Source organism: Serinus canaria, chromosome 12 (genome assembly GCF_022539315.1).
Source record: "Serinus canaria isolate serCan28SL12 chromosome 12, serCan2020, whole genome shotgun sequence".
In the NCBI taxonomy this organism is placed as follows: Eukaryota; Metazoa; Chordata; class Aves; order Passeriformes; family Fringillidae; genus Serinus; species Serinus canaria.
Genome location: NC_066326.1, coordinates 13,221,535 through 13,244,313, shown reverse-complemented (window position 1 = coordinate 13,244,313; position 22,779 = coordinate 13,221,535). Strand labels below are relative to the sequence as shown.

Here is a 22,779-nt window from a genome sequence, read left to right as displayed (position 1 = left end):
GTATTAAAATGAATTAAAATCTAGCATTTTTTTTTTTTTTTTTTTTTTTTGCATCTGAAAGGATACACATATGGTATAATTTGTCTAAAAAGATCAGCCCCATTAAACTGGTTTGGGTAATATTTGAGTTAGTGGAATTTAGAGGAAAGGCATCCTGATAACCTGTTGGAATGTTTTGCTTAATTGAAGTATTCTGCATCTGTGATTTGGCCACACCTATATCAGTGGGATACTACTTCTAACCTAAAAAGTAAAATGACCCATAGTGAGGGTTTTTAATGCTCTGAAAATATTATGAATCTAACAATGGATTACTGTGCAATGTTTTATCTTGGTTTTCCGAGTTTGAAAAGGGAGGATCAAAGCTACTGCAGGATGGAGGTAATTGTAAGCTTGATACGAGTGTGTTCAAAAATGGCTCAGCATCCTCAAGCCTTCAGAAGTACCTGTTAGTCTTCCCTTGTTTTCTTTCATCTTGCAAAGTTTTTCCTTTTGGAGTGACAAGTTTTAGGCTATTTGCTGCTGCTTCCAAAGTATTGTTTAAATAAAGCCCAACAATCCTCTCATGTTTGTTAGTAAGAAAATCGAGCCACTTCTAAGGGTCTGTTTCTGAATTGGAGCAGGAAGTGCAGAGCCCTTGTCCATGTCCATCAGGAATGGGAGCTGAGCAGGGGGAGCTGAGCAGGAGGGAGCTGAGCAGGAGGGAGCTGAGCAGGGGCAGCTGAACAGGAGGGAGCTGAGCAGGGGGAGCTGAGCAGGAGGGAGCTGAGCAGGAGGGAGCTGAGCAGGGGCTGCCCCAGCCCCAAGGTGCTCCTGTCCTGCTCACACAGCCCTGTGTGCAGGAGATGACAAGCCTCAGCAAGGGCCACACTGCCCTACTGCTAGGTTTGCCAGGGTGGGTTTTTTTGCCTTTTCACCCTGTCCCAGCACTGGACAGTGAGTGGGCTGCAGGCTTTGCCTGGCCCTTGGCTGGGCTGCAGGCTCTCTGAGCCCGGGGTTGGTCCTGTGTGATTGAAATGCTCACCCTGCACAAACACACAGACCCTACAATCATCGGGCTCTGGCTGCAAGGTGATTCCCTTAAGTCATGGAAGCCTTGTTTAACGTTGCTCTAGGAATTTCCATGACCTTTATTCCATGGTTTGCTGCATCTCTAGGAGCATGGTCCCTGGCTCTGAACTCACTATTCCATGCAACTGGGATCTTTTTAACCTGCACACACTGGGAGAAGGGAAAAAATTAGTATGTCCCCAGAGTAGGGATTTGGTTTGGTCTTTAGCAGAAAATATTCCTTAGAGGTTTCTTATGTGTATGAAAATGAGCACACTGAATATTTGCCCTTCTAAAAAACCAAAAAAAAAAAAAAAATATCCAGTAAGTCTAATCAAGGTGTCCAAAATATTAAACTAAAAGCCTCTTAAATAAGTGTTTTCTCCTTTCTTGTTTTATTTACTAAATTTTAGTGAACAAAGAGTTTTTGTTCAGTCTTGTGACAAAGAAGAGACTTGAGCTTTTGCATGTAAAAGTAAATATTTTTGAGGTTATTTATCTGTAAAGGAAAAGGAGGCTTCATCTGCAACTTGTAACCTAAAGTGATGTTTTTTAATGTTTATAATGGATGATTTAAAATAGCCATCATCATAATTTGTACATTCAGTGAATCAGTTAATCCTTACAAGTCTGAGACCTTGATGGCTTATCAATTTACTGCTACAATAGGTTTTATACTATAATGAAGTATTATTTATTTATCCTCTTTTATGGCAATTTTAATAGGCTAATCATGTTGGGATGGAATGTATAGCCTGGGGGAAGGTCATCTTAATTTGGCTGTGTAGAAAACAGATCAGTTTTTTTTCAAGGATGCAAGTAATGTTTCTGTACTATTTTCATAATTAAAATGGGACTGATGACAACTTTTCAAATCCCAGTTGTTCTTTGAGCCTTGCTGCTGAATAAAGACATAAAAAAGAGGGAAAAAAAGTGCTGGATGTTCCTACAGAGGAGCAAGGAGGAACTCTCAGAGAATAATTGGAAATGATAAAGAGTGTTTCTTACAACAAGAGATGCTGTTTTCTCAAACATAAAAGCTTTTAAAAATTCAGAAGTTTTTCTTGAATGAGGCTCTCTCTTTTATGACCTTTTATGCTTGCTAAACAGACCAAGTTATTGAATACAAGATCTTTAATCATATGCTTGAAAACATAGATTCTCCTTACTGGAAAACTGCCAGAAGAGATTTTTTTGGGCCATAGAAAGAGATATGCATGGAGATGTTTGTCTCTTCTTTAACTCGAGTACCAAAATGGGAACTGCTGTCTCCAGGACAGCCTCCCTCAGAATGGATAATTTTCCTCATTTTGCTTTTCACATATCATGAACCTTTCTGGTCTCCTGAATAAAATGTCTCTTATTTATCAGTCTTGAGAAAGTAATTTTTTTGTTTTGTTTGTTTGTTTGTTTAAACTCTGATGATAATAGCTATTTTGTGGCAGTTGTCATAGGTGTTTGAAATATTGTACATTTCCAGCTGTCCATGCTATTTCATGGTAGGTTTTGCTTCCCCCTAATTTTCCATGTTATTTGCTGCTGGTTCATTTTCTCTGATGCTCTAGCCTTTCAAGGCTCAGTACAAACGCCATAAACTTTCCTTAATTTAATATTTTTCAGACACATTTAGCTTTCTCTTTAGATGAGCTGCAAAGTTACAGAAACACTGTGAAAATGGTTCTCCAGTAGTTAAGAATTATCAGTGTAACCAAATATTGCTCTAATGCTGCCTCATTAGTGCAAATCATTCCCATTTACACCTTCCTGGTCCTCATTGCTCTGTGAATGAGACTTTTTTTGCTGTCTTGGTAAAAATAACTTCTATAGTGTAGGAAAGAAAATACAGCAAACTGAAATTGTGGCTTGCATTCTTTCATGCTGTTAAAAACCAAACCATTTCATTTTAAAATGCAGTGATAAAAAGTGATACTTGTTTACTCTTAAGCCAACTACTTTCTAAGTTGCAAAGGCAGTTTGCATTATAATATATCTTTTAAGTTTAATATAAAATTTATGTTTAAATAAATATTCTGTTTATAATGCTTACAAATACTTGATAAAATATTCAGGCAGCACTGGATATCTATTTACAGAGGGATAAAGGTAAAAGGCAATACAGAACATCAGTCCTGTGCAACACTGCAATTCTGTGAGATCTGTGCAATACTTTTCAATACTGCATCTAAATTAGTGAAGTTTTGTTTCAGACAAGTATCCATTGTTATCAAGGTGCTTATTTAGCTGAGACATCCTGCCAAAATAAGTGGCTAAGCAGGAATAGAGAACTTTGAAGAAGTTTCCCTCTTACCTTGCAGATCACTTCTCACCTCCAACTTTCTCCTGTGGCTCTCACTGCGGGCCACAAACTTTGCACTTGCCTAGTTTTACTATTATAAATTCTGAGCAAATTCATTTTTGTCATAATTAACATAAATCTCTGGCAGCCATCCTAAAGGAGCACACAGAAATGTTTTTTCATTGTGGCTGAAGGTATCTTTGTTTTCAAACAAGCTTGCTTCTGCCTGCCAGCATGAATGATGCTGCAGAGCAGTTTTGTGCTCAGCTCTGCCACAGCCCCACAAGTCTGTGTCTCCTGTGCTTACAGGGTATGGCAGAGCAGCCCAGGGTTCTGCAGGCTGCCAGCAATGGGATTATTTGGGGTGTCTCAAAGATGGTCAGTTCCCAGCTGGGGCAGAACAGTCCAGTGCTTGTTCTGCTGGGCACTGATCCCTTTGTACTGGCCTGCACTAGGAAAACTTTACTGGGATAAAACTGAAAACTGAGATTTCAATTTGCCTTGTCTTATTGTTAGGATACAGTGTGGGCTTTCAAAATGTCAGATCAAACATGCAGAATGATGCAGATGCTGCAAAGGAATGTACAAGCAAAAAGCCCCAATGTGTTTACCTGAGCAAATCTAAATGTACTAAAGCCTAAAAGCTGATTTTTAGTTCTAATGGTTCATGTAAGAGCTGCCATGAAGGAGATTTCCTCACTCACCTGCAGGTCTCTAGGTAAGGTTGAGTAAACTCATCTGTTGGACAAGTCACAGTGGAGCTGAGTCTGCTCCTAGCCTGATAATTATCTTGTTATTTATTAGACTAATGACTTTCTGGTGTGTTATGTTGTGTGCACTCAGAACTCACCTAGTTAAGGTTATATCAAAGACTGACCTCCATTGACAAGATTAAATTGAAGTGATTTTCTCTGAGAGCTTAGGTAGAGTATTTGTGTTGTCAGCAAACAGGACTTTATCCTCTTTCCCTTGGGCTTTATCTCAAATGCAGTGTCAGAATGCCAGATGGATTTAGTTTTATATGTTTTCTGTAATTTTTAATATTCTTTCTATCACCTTTCAGCTGTCACACTCAATAATTTCCTTGCAAAGAAAGAGCCCAAAAGAAGCCATTGTATAACAGCTCTGCTTAAATGCTCATCTTTTTCAGTACTATTTTTGAGCTGCATACATTACCTGATGTTTAATCCTTAGAACTTGCAGGACTGTCTTATATAGGCTATCTTTGTAGGCTTCTCACTTGCAGAAAAACCCTCAACAAGCCAAAGACAAACCCCCCAACCCTGCCCAAATCAAACAGAAAAAAACCCCAAACTCAACAGGAAAATATTAATAAGCTGCAATAATATAAGGACTACTCTGTGCTACAATATGCTTTTTAAAAAACCCCAAACATAAATCATATTATTGTGTATACACTGGTAGAATTGAGAAGAGAAAATACAAACTCAGAGAAAATACAGACTTAGACCAATAAATCAATGAATACTAAATCAAATGAAGAAACAATCAGTCATAAAAATTCTTAATTGTAAAATAAGAGATTTCTTTTTTCCTTTTTTTTTTTTTTTTTTTAATATAGCAGATTTTAGTTGTTGGCTAGCTCTGCCACTTACAGAACTTGATGAAAGAGGCTGCCTAGTAATTAGCTTCTCTGGAAAAGGGAATAATCCACAGAATGAAATTAAATACTGCTTGTTTAGAATAGATTTCAAGTACATTCTGACATCCTAATTTGAAATTTGCCCGTTTTTTCTTTCCATTAACAAAGTATTATAAAAGCCATGGGAAAATAAAATTTACATCCTTGGAATTACCAAGTCTATATGTGAATTTCTGTAGAAATGATTCATTCCATGGTACATACCTTAAGTTCAGTTCAAGAAGAACAGTATATTGCTGCAATTATAGTACAGAATACTTTAGCATCAAATAAACATAGATTTATGTTTAAATATTATATGCATTTACTCTCAAATAGATATTAGGGCAGGAACTCATACTTAAATTAATGTGATTCTTCAAAGACACTAAACTTTGGCCCCCTCCAATTAGAATGTACATCACAAAGTGTTGCCAAGGGTTAAGGTATTTAAAAGGTTGAAAAATAGGCTGCACTGTTTGCTGCTTTCAAAGCTTAGTAAAATTTCTGGTTAAACTAGGTCATAAAGATATCAATAATTTTATCTAAATTGCTTTTGCTTGTCTGGTTATACTTCTGTACCAAATAGGCCAAATAGTCTTCAGGAATCTTTAACAGGCAGACAATTATTTCTTGTTCAAAGTAAGTCACTATTAAGTTTATAGATCCAGATTAAATTATGCATATTTTAGAAGGCCAACTATGCTGTGCATTCCTAAAATTCAATATAAAGCAAATAATTTTAGGAAATGTCAGTCAGTACACATTGAGTACACATCTACAGCTGCAGTGAATACTCCTGAGAAGTAAAAACACTTTTAGTTTGTCAGGGACTAAGTTCAGCACTGACAGCAGTTCTTGATCTGAAGTAAGCTAAACAGAACTCATAATTAAGTAATCATCCAGAAAAATATTTAAATTGAGAAAGCTTTGTATTAAAAATAATACAAATATTGTTTATGATTAGAGCTTTTCTTGGACTGGCCTTAATATTTTCAGGGCAGCCAGAGAACTGAAACAATATGGGGTTTTCTTGAGATGTATTGATAAATCTGTTTTCATAAATGTACCTGTACAAAGAGTATAGGGGGAATCTGAGAGAGGATAAAAATTTCCTGTTCTGGCTGGAGATGTTAATCAGTGGATTGATAGATGCACTGAACCATTCAAACCTCAGAATGTGCATTCTGAACAGGGAATGTGGGTTTCTGTTGCAGTATGAATACTTCAATGCTGTGCTCATAAATGAACGAGATGAAGAAGGGAATTATCTGGAGCTGGGCAAGGAATTCATCCTGGTGCCAAACGACCACTTCAACAACCTGCCTGTGAACATCAGCCTGAGTGATGTCCAAGTGCCCACCAACATGTACAACAAGGGTAAGGGAAGAGCTGCTCTATTTCCTCATTCCACTGCCAAACAAAAGCACACCCTTCCTTAAAAATGAAGCTGTTGATTAACTGTGTATTATCTGTGTTGTCCAGCTGGCAATAATACTGAAATTTTCTATGGAAGAATGTTTTAAGTATGACAGTTCTGTAATAGCTTTTGTTTTGTGGCAGTTTAGCAGTTTAATGAGGTTAATGATTTGCATATGAGGTTTGCATGTGTTCTGTCAGAGTATGGCAGAATATGTTTGTTCCAGTGAATTATTTTCCAGAATCTTCAAATCATTTGAACAGAGCTTACATTGTCACCAGTTTAATTCTATCCTTGCTGAGATCCAGAATTGTCTTTGAAAAATACAGGATAGGTGGAGAGAAATACTTTATTAGATTGATGCTTTCAAACTTCTGAGAATATTTCTAGCAGTGTGTGTGCTATTCTAGCTCTATACACAAACTCTGCAGATAGTATTTAGAAGGAATAATTTCCACTCCCCTATTTGATGTAAGTGCACATTGTACTAGCAAACAGCAACATTAGGTGTTAGAAGGGATGCACTTTGGTCTAAAAATTTGGAATGTAAACTTACTCAGATATACATTTACTCATTTTCCTTTTGCCACTTCCCTTTCATCAGACAGCAGGAATTGGTGTTTATGCAGCACCTATGTATTTATTTTTCTCAAGCCACTGATAAAATAAAAATTTAGAAGTATCAAAGTTTCCCAACAATATCTACAATATATTTGTCATTGGTCTGTAGAAAGCTGCCTAATCTCCTTATCTGGCTCCTCTTCTATGTTTTAACTATTCTAAAAGGACATTAAATGCTTTCCTCTTCATACATTCCAGGCTAGCAATTGTGGTAATTCGTGCAAGGATATTGTGTAATAAGGCGAATTAATTCAGCTAAGTTGGTCTGCTAAGAGAAGCAGTGGATAGAGCAGCTTCTTTTCAAAGTTAGGATTCTGACTTGAGAATCCTGATAAACCAAAACTCCTGCAATAATCTTAAACTGGAGATGAAAAATAAATCTTCCTAGAGAGTATTTGAAAGGTTGTGAAATGATTAATCAGGATATTTTGAAAAGACTTGGAAAATGCTTAAAGCTTCTAAAGATACCAAATGACTTTTTTTTTTTTTTTGTGCAAGTGATAATGTTTATTTAATCAAGCCTGTCTATAAATTAATTCATTCCAGAATTGCTAAGGAGGAAAAAGAAAAGGAAGGAATATAGAGGTCAGGCAACTGTGCTTTTCTGGAGAAGGAAATTATCCTGAGTAGTTAGTGAGAGCAGTAGAACTAAAGAACCCTCAGGTATGTGATATGTGCTCATGCTATGTATTGAATGCATTTTAAATGCTGATAACTTGGAGTTAGAGGCCAAAGTTCAAGGGCTTGCTACATCTTGGCTTGGCCTCTCATACAGGGATTTTCTGTAGCTATGGGGAAGATGGAGTTCTGTGATGATTCCTGTTTCTACTTTGTATAATTCAGACCATCCAAAATTGTCACTTTATGCAGCTGCAGAAAAAAAAGCATTTTTAAATCATTGAAATGTATTCCAGCAGCAAAAATCTGGTTCGTTACTGGCATTTTCCTTGCACATGAACATAATAATGTTGTTTGGAGCCTGTCAATGTCTGGAAATGGTCCTCTTACCAAGCAGAGAACTATACACTTGAATTTTTTGTTGCCCTGTTCTGTAATGCAGAGGGGTGCTAACAAGTTAATTTAATCCTAACCTGAGGGTACAAGCAGTAGATATTGATAGGTTTAAAACCAAGTGTCTGCAGAATACCATTTCTCTATAAAGGGCCTGTTGTTCATTTCCAGGTTATGTTTTATTTTATTGAATTACTAGGGAGAACCACAGCCAGAACTAAGAGCTGAAAACAGACAAGTGTGATCACTGAGTAGTTAAACACAGGGTTCTTGAGTCAACATAGACAAAAAAATGAGCTAATTCTAAACTTTTTCCTTAACTTTGGCTTTTTCAGTTGTACAGATATTGATAATTTGCAGTGGGTTCAGAGAGGAGTCACAGGACTCATCAAAGAATTGACAAATGTGCCATGGACTGAGACCACAGGAGCTCAGTTCATTTAGCTTATTCAAGAGATGATTAAAGGCTTAATTAGTTGTTCTGTAGTTAATTACTAATGCCAGGCTCTACAATCTGGTTGCCAAAGATTGTAAAAATCCTGTGGCTGAAATCAGGATCCATTAATTTGCAAATTGCACAACTGTGGGCTCAGTTAAGCTTTGGGAAAAGGTTTGGCCTGGTCAGCTTCCACAATCACAGTGATGCTGCCCAGCTGTGGAATCACTGAAGTGCACAATCCCTAAACTGGGCACTAAATGAGATTGGCTCAAAAATCTTGGCATATAAACATGTTGATTTCTTCATTTATCTTCTGGCTCTTTCAGCCTCTTCATAGAAAAGCTTAAAAGTATTCATGGCAACAACAGGATTAAATAATTCTCATTCTAAGGACACCTCCAAATTTGGAGTCTGAAAATAAAAGAGCTGAAACCAAATTTCATTACATTTATGATGAAATCAAGAAAATGAAAATAAGATAAATATCAAATCTATGATATGAAAATTTATCATGGAACATTTTGAAAAGGAAAATGAGAGCCAATAAAAAAGTCTGCCAACCTAATCTGTAAGATGGCACTATACTAGTGCCATCTTGGAGTACAGAGTGCATGCACCTACTGTAATAGAGAAGGAAAGATAAACTAATGACTTTAACAAAGAATCACAGCTTTGCCTTTACAGTGCTCTTGATCATCATTGTGCAATATAAAGAGCTGATCTAGTCATTGATGTGCTTTTACACTTTTCATTTCCCTCTTCTGCACACCCTCATTCCCTGCTTTCTCCACATCTTAGAATGGTGTTTTGGTTTTGCTTGGCCTGGATTTTGGCAGCAGGGGGGGCACAGAGGTGGCTCCTGTGAGGAGCTGCTGGAAACTTCCACCATGTCCAGCAGAGCCAATCCCTGATGGCTCTGAACAAGGACATGCTGCTGGCCAAGGCTGGGCCAATTACAGAGGGCATTACCATCTGTTATTACATAGTTAAGAAGAAAATCAAAATAAACTGCACAGTTGTTGTCTAGTCAGAGAAGTGGAGGAGGTGAGAACATGTGAGGAAAACATCATGGAGACACCAAGGTCAGTGGAGAAGGAGGGGGAGGAGGTGCTGCAGGTGCCAGAGCCGAGACTCCTCTGCAGGCCGTGGTGAGACCATGGTGAAGCAGCTGAGCCCCTGCAGCCCCTGGGGATCCAGGGGGGAGGCAGAGATCCATCCCCAGCCCATGGGGATCCACAGAGATCCACCCACCATGCTGGAGCAGGTGGATGCCTGGAGGAGGTTGTGATCCAATGAGAGACCCAGTGGAGAGAGAGAGGGCCCTGCTTCCAGGCTGGAGCAGCCTGTCCTTGGAGGACTGCACCCCGTGGGAAGAGAGAAGGCTTTCATGTTTTTCATGTTAGAAGGAAAGTTCAGTTTTTTGGAAGTACAGAATCAATCTGGATCTGGTTTGGGCAATGCAAAGGCAGAGTCCAGGTGTAAATAAGGCACTCTTTTATTCAGCTGCTGGGCTCTTATTAAAAAAGTTTATACTGTTACATAGAGGCACAAAATGAGTTCTCATAGGTCTTATTTTTTATGTCTTCCTATTAATTTAGAATGTAAATGATTTGGGACGTGCTGCTGTCTTGGACATATCTTGCATGTACACTTCCACAGCTCCACATTCCTAAGGAACTCAGATACAACTTTCTACATGTCAGTCAGTATATTTTAAACAGCTATTGTAGAAGACATTAGTGATAATGAAAAATGATTAATAATTTAAAGTTTGTATGGCTTCAAACTTTGATTTATTACTTTCTGAGATGACAGTAGTATATTTAGAAGAATCTAGGAACGTGACATATAATTAAAAAGTAGCACTTGGAATGTGGGCCAGGCTTCCTGGCAGCCATCCACGGGGAGCATGGTGTTAGGATTGCCACTGGGGAGAGAAGGATTCTAGAATGGATTTATGTGCACAAGGAAATGATAAAAGAAGACTCAAAACTGATGTTGCAGATGTTGACAGTGTATAAAAGAAAAACAGAGTAGCATTTTACCCTTTGTTAGTATGAGAATATAGGTGACCAAGATCCCATTTTCTTTGTGCAAAGTATGTGCTGTATCTGGGATGAAGAACCTATTCCAGTTTTTGGGGTTTTGTTCCTAAATCTGTCACCTCATATTTACTCCTACTTGTGGACAGCAATGACATTTTCTGCTATTGAGTTTTCACTCAGCAGTTTTTCCATGGAAGAGGCTTATGAATACTTGGATAAATGTGGTTTTCAGAGGAATGCAGATGAAAACCAAAGCCAAGGTGAGGGTCAGTGTGTCTTGGTGACACAGTTCTAAGCTATGGCACCTGCTGAAAAGCAAAGCCTAGAGCAGTACAGTACCAGAGGAGACACACAGCAGGATCTCATCCACTTACAGTAGCTTTGTATAAAATCCAGGAAACACCTGGGGAAATCCATTGTCTTGGGATTAGCTGGAAACAGCTCCTGGATTTGAGAATTTGCAGTTGGCCTTTGTTTGTATGCCAAGGTAGGCTTTATGTTTGTAGAAAGGGGAAGAGCCCAGGTTCTCTTTCCAATGATTCAAAAATATCAGAGGATTCAAGCACTTCCTCCTGGCCTTTTAAACTCTATTTCTCTGTGCAACAGTTTCTTCACAGTAAGAAATTTAGAACTAAAGAGAGACTTCCGTGCCTGAGAGCTTTTTAATGTATAATTTTTTTTCTAACCCCCTTATATTTCATAAAATCTAACAATGTCTTTTCCTCCATATTTGGTCTAAGATTGATATTTTAGACTAAAGTATTATACACCCAAAGACAGCCTTTCTAAATGTTTTTAAAAATAAAAATGCCTTGTAGAATGAGCCAAGTTTGACTTTCCTCATTGGGTATTTTGACAGAAGTAGGGTAAGGGTGAGCATTTGTGACTCTATCTAGCAGCCCCAGACAGTATCTCTGAGATGTGGTGGAGGAGACAGACATGTGCCAGTAGAGGTAGATTGGAGAAAGGATAATTTCTTTGTTTGGATCAGATCAGATGCATCTTGAGAAGTTTGTTTGATTTTGCCTAAAAAAAAAAAAAAAAAACAACAACAAAGTAAAATAATTTATCTTGGCAATAGAAGGGAAGAAGGGAAGTAGGCTTATGTAAGTTGATTTAAAGTAATGGGAGGTTTTGCCTTTGTTGTCATTTCTAGTTTACTGAATATATAATCTTCTTTTACTTGCTCAGTTTTATAATGGAGAAACACTTCCGAGGGGATAAACCTTCATCCCATTAATACAGCTGACAGTGAAATTAAGTGCATTCTACAGCTTTGCAAGACTTAGTTGTCCACTGAATTTTTTGTACTTATTCAAAGTCATTGAGCAAAGAGTTCAAACTTAACTACTGGGTAAAACCCCCAGATTTTCCAATTTTAAATACTCTTATTTATCTTAAGTGTATTTTTGTTTTCATCACTAGTGAATGTCTGAGGAAGAGACATATGTATAGAGACATAAATGAAAATCTATATAAGTGTATATATCTATCTCCTGCATGGTGGAGAATGCTGCAGTCTGTTCTCACACCAAAGGATGTTGACACATATGTGTGATTCACTGAAGTATTCCAGGAAATATTATGGACACAAGATAGTTCTGTGACCACAGTTCTGCAACTAAGTTGTCAAGTCCTGCATCAGAAGAATTTTAATTTCTAGTACAAGGTGAATGTCTCTTTTCCTGCCCCTGCAGAGATAGTCAGATCACAGCTCTGCTCTGCCCTTTGTTTGTACAGCACACAGATCACTTCTGAGAGCCAGGCTGATATTGTAACCAGTGTTTTAGTGCTTGCCTGTTTTCCCAGAGCTTGTTTCCAGTGAGATTCCATGGTACAGCCTGAGGCACAGCTTCTCCCTTAAAGCTCTGTGACTATTGAAGCATTTCAGAGCTGGCTCAGCAGTCTGGTCTCTTCAGCACAGCCCCAAGTGCCACTGTCAAACACAGAGTTACATTTTCATGGTCCAGAAATTCAACAGGTGCTCAACTTCTGTGCTCTGTGTGGGGAGATGGAAGCCTGTGCTTCAGAATTCTGTGACATCTGTATCTTTCAGCTTGGGCTTTTTGCCCTTTAGTCCTAGGAAAGCCCTGGGGTGAATATCACATAAACTCTTAAATGCCATTTGGAGGTGCACATACAGCAGCACCATGCTGGTATAAATGAACAGACTTGCTCTGAACTGACTCAGTTTTGGAACTTTTTCTTCCCAGCTGATTGGCAGTGATGTCTGTTCAAATTAGTTTGAACATGGAAATGTCCACTCCTGCCTGGAGCTTTGTGAAAAGAATTGATTACTGTGTCTGAAGTGCCCAGGGTGAAATGCTGATTGCTGTGTGGAAAAGTGAGATGCAGTGGACAAGGCACAAAAGGACCAAATGAACTTGTGAAATCTACAATAATAACTGTCTTTCATCCATGCCTTTTTGGTACCTTCCTTCTTTCTCCCGTTGCTCCAGCTGAATTGCAATACCAATGTCTGGGCAAGTGCAGAGGGTAATTCATGAGCATTTTCTCTTTATAGAAACCTGATATCACTAACTGCCTCACCTAAAAGGCATTAGACTCTGCTTCAGGGAGGAGCTGTGCTCTCTGCACAGAGAAGAAAGTATCCTAGAATCAATTGGTGAATCTAATAATGATATGTCAAAATAAAGCATAAAATTTCCCCAAAAATATTGGGTCAGGAAAGTTACTCTCCAGCTTTGATTATACTGGAGAAGGGGGCTTATACTAATGACCAATGTTTCAGTTTTTTCCTTATATGAATACATGTTAAACTCAAGAAGTTAGATGAACTTTTAGCCCAGTGCTTACACTGATTTATTTTTAATGTTGACATGATTTATACTGAATACATTTCTCAGTGTTTACCTACAACTATTTCTGACATTTCATCATGCCTACCCCTATAAAAGAGTGCATTTTCACATCATCTAGCAAGTTATATTTCATAGTACTGCCATGGGATTTGGAATTATATTTTGAGTTCACTGTCATGTTTTTGTGAATTTTGTAATGAAATCTTTATTCCCTACTATAATATATTTGAAAGGGGAGGAGTAAGATGTCAGGGGTAGGAAAGAAGGAACAAGAGTTCCCTCTTTCCTACCCTGACATTTGACTATGTGAATTCTGCTAGTTGTGGTTTTGGCACAAGGGAGGATTTTTTTAATTTTACCTATCAGCATCAGGTTGGTGACTTTATAAAATCTCTGCTATCATAAACTGCCAGGTGCCTCATTAAATTACACATTTTTACATTGTCAGGCCTGGTTCTCTGTTAAGTTAGGAAATACACATATGCTACAGGAAAGAGAACAATTTGTGCATGATCAGGTGAAAATTATTTGCTCCAAATCCTTTTTTCAATTGAGATTAAAAGAAGAAAAAAACCCAAACAAAACAAAGCCAAAAAGAAAAATATTCCACTGGATTACAGACTGCCAGGTATTTATCCTGATATACTTAGATAATGAAGAAGAAGCCTTAGTGCAAGATACTGCTTTGTCTTAAGTGACAGAGTAGACAGAATCAGGATGGAAAACAAAATTTGATGATCAGTTTATACAGTCTGAAGTTAATCTGCTGCTTTGAAAACTAAAAGCAATAATATAAATTTTAACTTAGAGAAAAGCCTGTCTTAACTGTCTTCCATCTGTTTTTCTCATCCTGATACTGTGATAGAGCTGCAGTTGAGGAGTTTTTGAAGTACAGGAAGCAATTTTATCAGTGCTTTCCATAACTGCAGAGTTCTTCACTGATGGATGCTGAAGTCCCTGAATATTTCCAAGCGTTTCTGTCAACAGGAGATATGGTTTATGTCAACTCAACTAACAAACATAAGGCACACAATATGTTGCTGAGAGTCTCAAACTGTGTAAATCAAACTGTAAAATCCATTTTAATCCATCCAGTTTTTTAAAATTGATTCATGACTCTAAAATACACTTTAGAGTTCAATAATAAGTAAAAAGATAAAGAAGTCTTCATTAATAATAGTCTAAATTCATTTTTCCTTAAATTAATACCATGCTAATACTAATTCCATGTCAATGCATTTGGAATACATTCAAATACTGACAACAATTTTGACTCTGTAACCATGATAACTCTGCATAAGAATGAATTTATTTAAAAAAAAGTGATTAAAAAGTATCTTACAGCTCTTAAGGTCTATTTGGACTTCACTTATTTTGAGGACAAGATAACTATAAATATTTTCCTATGCATTTCAATTCAATTCTTATCTTTGCTCACATTTTCACAATTCCTTTCCAGGGTTTTTTTTCACAAGGTTGCAATTCTGCCTTGCACAAAGAGGCTCTATCTCTTTGTCCTACAGCTTTGCTCATGGCATGATTCTTTGCAGCACATGTGCACTGTCTTTTGTGCCTCCCCTAGTCTCTGTCATCTATCATTTCACTGGCTGTTGAAAGTATAGATTTTATCAAGTGAATTAAACCTTTGTTTAAAAGCTTTCTGGTAGGATTATTGTTATTACTGCTGTGGAAAGTTGGCAATCAATTATTTGTGTGCTCTTTTATTGTTTTGTGGATTGACTGTGGAGCAGTTTGGGTTGGAAGAGATCTTTAAGGGTCATCTACTCCAATTCCCCTGCAAAGAGCAGGGACATCTTCACTTTGATTGTGGTGCTCAGAGCCTGACCTGGAGTGTTTCCAGGGAGGGGACATCAACCACCCCTGAGTGACCTGTTCCAGTGCCTCACCAACTCCTCAGTAAACAGTTTCTTCCTTATACCTACTCTGAACCTACCATCTTTTAATGTAAACCTTTATCTCTTATTCTATTGCAAGACATTTTCTTCCAATTGCTTCCATCCTTTGCCTCCTTCTACCTTTATAATCACCAATTCTTTTAAAATTACTTACAAACAATATGAATAGAAGACAACTGGGAATAATTCTGACATCAATGCCTTTAATAGAAAAACATCAGGTGCAGCCTCTGTTTTTCTGCTTACCTTATTGATATTTTCTTCAATGCTGAAAACATTGCAAAAGGAGATCTTTGCCTAGGAATTCACAAATATTCTTTAAGTTTTGCTTGAACAATTTAGAGACTGGTAAAGAATATTACCTGTGTCAAATGGCATTTCCATTGCATGATGCTCCCTGCATGTTAAAAGATGAGTTTATGCACTACAAGTCAATAAATGCAGACTCTAATCAAAAGTTTTGCTTGCATAGGAAAAAAACTCTGCTGCATGTAATAGTGCCTTCTCTAGAAGATATTGAAATGTGATGAACCACAACCATTTTTTGATTAAGTAAGGTTTTTTCAATTTGATACTTAAAAAGAGCTATGAATATCATTCAGTCATACTTTCCTATCAATGCCTTCCAACTGGCTGCCAAAATTGAGATTACCTATTTTCTAGAATATTAGACTCCAAAAACATCATTTCTCAAGTGATGCAGAAAGATTATAATCTGCAGCTAGCACATATGCAAAGCCATTTTCCTGTAAGGTGTGAAATTAAGAAATAAAATCTTGTCTGTCACTATTGTATATGATTTTATGGACTTTGCTTCTGAACATTCAACATCCTGGAGCTGTTATTTAAGTACTCATGGTTGCATACTGTCCTGGACCACTATATTTATGTTTTGAAATCCTTCCCCTGGATTGTTTGTCTTTACATTTTAAGGTTTCTAGGACAGTGTTTTCACTGTCTTCCTAACACTGGACATGGTTTAATTTAAAAGGAGCTTTCTTAGTCCAACAGATTTAATCAAGGTTGCAGAGAATGTCCTACCTTCCCATATTTCTTTCTTTTAACTCTTGTTGCCTGTTGGACAGAGATGCACAGATTTCTCTGCTGCTTCCATCTGGTTTTGCTTAAATTCTGCCTCAAATATGATTCCCAGAATTTACTCAGGCTGCTGCTTTGTTCTTGAAAAGGGCTTTAGCTTCACAGATTATTTTTTTAAATATTTTTTTTCTCTCAAACCTCTGTCTTTAACAGCAAGCTCTTGGAAATGTTGGCATGGCCACGCAAGATGTGTACTATGCTTTATCTCTGCTGTGTTCTAGTCTGTCTCTGGCTGTGGATCTAATCTGTGTGTTTCTAATACATCCTCATCACCATGGCAACTAGATGTCAGATCCAGGCTACATGGAAACCTGAAGTATTTCCTCCAGAAAGCCCTGCTCTCCACCTCTCCTGATCCAGCTGCTGTTGCTTAGTTACTCAGAGCTGGGCTTTGCCTTCTGACAAATGTGAGCCAGTGCATGTTTGTCACTGAACACTGTCTCAGGTCCAATATTAAGAGGCTTTTTGACCTGCCCTGCCTCTGTCAGTCATGATGGCACCCCTACTTCCTTGTTGCTTTTAAGGACAAGAAAGTGACAATAATCCTGGGTTTTTGAAAACTTTAGGAGTGAATAAGCACTAATTAAATGGTTGTCTGGCAAAGTAAAAACTGTAACTTTACAATGTAGTGAAGAAGATTGACATTTGACAAGGAATAATAATAGTTTATCTAAATATACATATTCATTCTGTCTACTGTTTTAGAATACTGTAATAATCTGTTTCTCCACACTGCTCCATTTAACCAGACCCTTTGGTTTTTCCAGGGTATGTGTTGTGTGAAGAAGAAGGCATCTTGCTCTGCTGGTGGAGCATTAGTATGCTTGGCTAGAATATAAACTGTTTCAAAATACTGTTTGGCTAAAAATGTACAAAGACATTTTTACACTATACTTTGTTTATTTAGGTGTCTCACAGCTTTTATTTGGCACATTCCTGAAGGAGTAAATAGTGTTTGAGAATACATAATGGATTTTGTAATGTACTCATCTCAAGATACATTTGTACATCTGCTCAGTGTTTTTATTACTATCTTCAGAGGCTTAATAACCAGCTGAACATTTTCATATCTTGTATGAGTAAAACTTCCATTTTACTCAAATTGTGCAAACAGTCTTTGGGGCAAGGATTATAAAAGCACAAGAGAAGTAAGGGCCTGTTGATCTGAGAGAGTAAGAGATGGTGATTTGCCATGGTACCAGATAAGTTTGCTGTTAAATCCAATAATTGCACATTTGTACTCTGTTGCTGCTCCCAGGAATGAAGCAGGAGAGGTTTACTGTATTTACAGCCCACTGCAACTGGGATGCCTTTTACCTGCTAAAACATTTCTCTCTAAAGGTTTTCATGCCTCCAATTGCTGTGTGCAAGAAGTATGATGTGTTGATAAACACAGGATGACTTTGGAACCTCCTTCAAGGCATTATTTTTTGGTGCCAGCTGCACTGTGCTGTGCCATGAAGTCAGCCTGCTCCTGGAACTCCTTGTCTCTGAATATCTGTGCAATAGGAATGGGATCTTTTTTGTGAAGTGCTAGCTAACAGGTTTGCATGGTCTTGTGTTTCAAATGGCTTTTGTAAAGACTCATGGATGGATCTGTCCCCGAGAAATTTCCCTAAGGATGACTTTCATTTCCAAGGCTGTGCCTTGCCTTTGTCATTCATCACTTTGACAATAGCTCTGAATGAAATTGTCCCTTTTGCTATTGTGCATTAAATATTTTACAGCACACTTGGCTGGATTCAGCAGCAGTCACATTTGCTTTCTTTTCCCCTGCTTTGCAGTATGTTCCACTGGCTTCCTCTGTTGCTGGTTGTGACACTTTTCCTGGTCTGCCACTTGCCAGAAGTTTCAATTTCCTGGCTGCTGATAGTTACTCTTCCATCAGACTGTGCAGAAATTTCTGCTTGCTGTGTATTAGAACTGGCCCCTTTTTTTGCAGTATTCATGACTAATTTTGCTCTGTGATGAAAATGCAATGGATATAAGGCTTCTGTTCAATTTCCCTAATTCCTGCATTCTCAAAATTTGTTTTCTCTTTTCCACTTGGAAAACCATTTCTATCAGTGGTTTTCCCTGTTGTTCACCCTTTCTCTTTACATTGTGGCATCTTATAGTTCTGTGGTGTTGTATTTTCTTTCTGTCCTTTCATTTTTCACAATCCTCAATTTGTACCATGCAGAAGTGTGGAAATGAGTGTGTTTCACTGAAAATACAGAAATACCCTATCTGCAGTAACATGAATTAATTTATCTATCAGGATAAATGGCTTTTGACTTCTGCTCTCAGCTCAAAGCAATTGCTGGGTGGGCAATCCCATCTATAAGGAGCACGTTAGAGACAGGTCTAACTGCCCCATATACCTGGATTCTGGGACAACAGCTCTAGTAAAGCAGAATCTTTCTATTTTGTTCTGGGATGCCCTTGACTTCTGCTCTGAGTTTCTCCTTTAAATTAAAACAGAAGTTAATATTCAGTTTTCATAGCTGGTGCCTAAATGCTGTTTCCAGAGCTTTGCTCTAACCTGCCCACTGCTCAGCCCCCACACTGTTTGCTTTTAGCTGGTACATCTGAGAAGTTAAGCAAAGTCCAGCCAGGCAAGCTCCAAATGGGTGAAGTGGGCTCAAATTGCCACTGATTTGCTGCAGGACATTTTCTATAACCCATGAGAAGGCAAGCCCTTTGGAGACAGGAATGAATCTGTATCCCAAAATGCTGTTAGAGAGGAGTTTGTAGCTGTAATTCTGGCTTTCAAATGAGCTAAGCTGAATCTCAGTCCATCTCATTCATTAAAAAAAAAAAATAATTAAAAACCTCCCCCCTCAAACAAAACAAAAGAACACTATACCCCCCATACCACGAAACAATACAAAGCATCACCCAAATGCACTCATGAAACTCAGCATAAAAAATAAACACATCTGGCCATACTGCAGCTCCTCTGCTGGCACTTCAAAGGAGAAGGGTGACGTTCTTAGGGCAATGTTGGAGGATGAAGGCCCTGCATGCCTACTGCTCTGCCTTTATGCAGGCACGTACTGGAAGCCTTCAGCATCCCATATTCCTGCAAGCAGGGAATGTGATTTCTGACATTGGTGAACAGTTCCCAGCACATGAAGCAAAATGGACAAACACCTTCTTTTATGTCTACAGATGGCCAGATGCTTTGATCTGTGAGCTGATGCATCCACATTACCCTGGAGTCAGAGAGAGGGGAAGAGAGAGAAAAAAGTGAAGGCAGTTGCCAAAACTGGCATCCAGCCCCAGCTCTTGAGTCTGCTGGACCACCCTGAAAAGCATTCATATTAGTGTTGAGTAGTGTAATTATTAGATTGTTGGTCTATGTCCCAGCAAAGTATGTGATTTTGTTATTCTTTAAAATATGACCAGACTAAATATGTTGTCAATGTCATAAAAACTGAGCTAATATTGTTGCTATCTCTGAGCCAGAAAAAGTGCAGGGTTTTGCATTCCTTTTCCAGTGCCTGGGCCCTTAGGCTGTGCTTGCATTGCTCTGAGGTAGGACAGAGCTGCTCTGCAGTTTAGGGCTGCTGCAGAGGCTGCCAGATATTGCAGGAGGGGAGATCATTTCCAATGCCAGCTTTTCTGACAGATTTCCAGGGGATAGTAATGATCATATCACAAAAGGAATAGAATAGGGAGAAAAGACTAAAGATCTTTAGAAACTTTTCTTTGCTTGAGAATAAAGCAGAATATGGCAGGAAAGAGAACGTTCTTCACAGTTACTGAGTTCCTCAGTGTTTTCCCTTATTTTCTGTAAAACGTGCTGCAATAATTGAAATGCAAAATGGGTTGTGGAAGTATTGGTTTTGTTCCAAATTCTGGATTCTGTGAGCATTTTAAAAAGTCATTACCTTTGGCTGTTTCACATCTTTTAGGCTGTGTCCCTTCCTTGCCTTTGTTCAGTCCTTTTGGGGCCAGCAGGATCTGTGACAGCCACTTAATTGCTACATACATTTGTACTGTTCTTTGGCAATCTCATTTCAGTTTTGTGTCACTGTACTTATTTTCCTGGAGGCTGGATTTATGTTAAATGTCAGTAAAAACAGGTAACATCTACAACAAACAATGGTGCAGCAAAATCCCATATAATTGCAAGCCAGCTCATCTAAAAGACATGGGAAAGGGAATATTTTATTGCATTTTATCTGCCAGGAAGCAAAAGCAGAAATCATATTTCAAGAACTGTGGTGAAAGCTATTTCCATTTTTTATCTTTGAGCCCCATAACATCACATTGATGATTTTGCATTTATATTAAGCTTTATTTTTTTTTTTTTTTTTTTTAATCCCTCACTACATTTCTGAATATTCTCACAGATTAATTTACCACCATTGACATTTAACTATCTGGGGGATGCAGATGATGCTCACCAGTAACTGAAAAACTTAAGAATACTGTTTCTAAATGATGTACTAGGGGAATTTAAACAGTTTTGTGTAATGACTAAAATTGGAAATTGCCCAGAACAAGTTAAACATACAGGTTATTAGATGATGATTTAATGGGACACATGGTCAGAAATGCAGCTGTATTTGGGATGGTGCATGTGGACAGAGATGCACCCACGTAGCAGTGGTAGAAAGTTCAGAACAAAGAGATCCAGAGTGAAATCTCTGCCTGAAGGTGCAGCAGCCAGCAGAGACTCATGACTTCCAGGTTTGCTGTTTTGTTCTGTGGCTACATTTGTCCCTACACCACTTTTCCTTGTATTACAAGGATCAAACTGATTGTAGCCCTATTTGCTTCTTTTATTGAAGTGGTTGGTGCCTAACATGTAACTTGAAATATTGTAAGAAGGGCAGCCTGCATAGCAGACATGCAGGGTGTGGGAAGGCAGGAATTATCACCAGCTTTCATTCTGAAGGAATTCAGTGAGCATAGGTCACATTTTAATTGTGCCCTCTTATTTAAATGCCTCCTTTATGCTCCTTCCAGCTAAAAAGTAAGTCTGTTAGTTTCAGAGTCACTGGATTAATGTTTAGAGTGATCAGGAGATGGATGATGAGTGTTGTCAGCCTAATGCAGAAGATGGACTCCACCAGACCCAGTTTTATTTCCATGGAGTTCTCTAATCTGTAATATGGATATATAAACATGTTAAAGTGACTCTTCACAGATGGTCTAAAACAATTAATTTAAAATACCCATGGATGTTTCAATATGATTTTTTAAAAGTGATTTATATTTGTATTTTTAATATACACATATTTATTTTATATGCTACTGGAAGGACTTCAATTCAGAAATTAAGAGGTGAATGACTAAAGTTATGCCATAACCTTATGGAAATGGAATGCAGATAGAATTAAAAAAAATTGTCGTTGGGTTGGGAGGCAGAGGGTTCTGCTCATGAGTGGCATTAGAGCTCTGATTAATTAGGAAAGGACATTCAAACTTAGGCCCTGAGGAATCCAGGATAGGAGACAACCAATGAACTGAGAAAACTAAAATACCAAAGTACAATGGGCAGTCTTGGAATGACATCCAAACATAAGTTGCTGAAAGCACTGCAGGTTATTTTAAATATAAATAAGTATAAAATTATTCTGTTTGATTTCTTTGGATTTTCTTTAATCCTGATGACTGCAGGGCATATAAAGAACCTATAGCCCTCTGGAAGCTTGAGAAATGGAGTCTTCTCTTGTCCTCTAAACAGACCTTTCTAGCAACACCAGGAAAAGTACAAAAACCAAACCCCAGCCCTCTGAACTTGGTCACTCTTTTCAAAGATGAATTAAACTTATTGCCTTATCTCAGGATTGTGATGCTGATTCAACAGTGCCACTGCAATTTTTAGTGATTTGGGTACTCCATTGTACATGAAGTTGAGGAGCAGAATCAGAATATCAGTTTTTGAACTGGTACTGAGAAGTTCCTGTGGGCTGAGGAACAGAATTCTCATTTTAATTCTCAGGTAATGTCTAAATGCTGAACAATGGGCTGATATTTTGGGATGCTGACATAGGAGCATATTTTTACAAACCAATGACAGATCTCAGTCTTGAGAGCTGGTTTGTGATGTTCTGGTCACAGCTCATTCTTGGAGTCACTACAGGTTGGGAAACCACTGGGCAATGGGTTTTGCCAGCAAGGCAGGACTGAAGTTAGTGCCCTTGGACCAGTGACATCAGTTTGTCTGACATGTGTCTGGTGTGGCAGATTATAAGTGTGTATGTCATCTTCTAGAGAAACAAGTAACTGCACTCCATGTGTTTTAAAAATAAGATCTGTTTTGTTGACCTTGCTTTTTCACCATTTCTTCTATATAAACCTAAATATTTAGGTGAAAGCAACATGCAAAGTTGTGTAGCTGAGACATTTCCATTTTTCTGCTGTTTTTTCTTGATGAATGCAGGGGAAGATAACAATTTGCCTTTTTTCCACTCCATTAAAAT

The 22,779-nt window shown here is 38.1% G+C and overlaps 1 protein-coding gene across 1 annotated transcript in view; it reads left to right on the top strand.

Moving 5' to 3' along the window:
• CACNA2D3 (calcium voltage-gated channel auxiliary subunit alpha2delta 3) overlaps positions 1–22,779 on the top strand; it is a 378,074-nt gene that overhangs the window by 140,486 nt on the left and 214,809 nt on the right. The window contains exon 5 of the mRNA XM_009091048.4: positions 6,206–6,368. Within this exon, the coding sequence (XP_009089296.1) occupies positions 6,206–6,368 (163 nt within the window). The remainder of the gene's footprint in view (positions 1–6,205; positions 6,369–22,779) is intronic.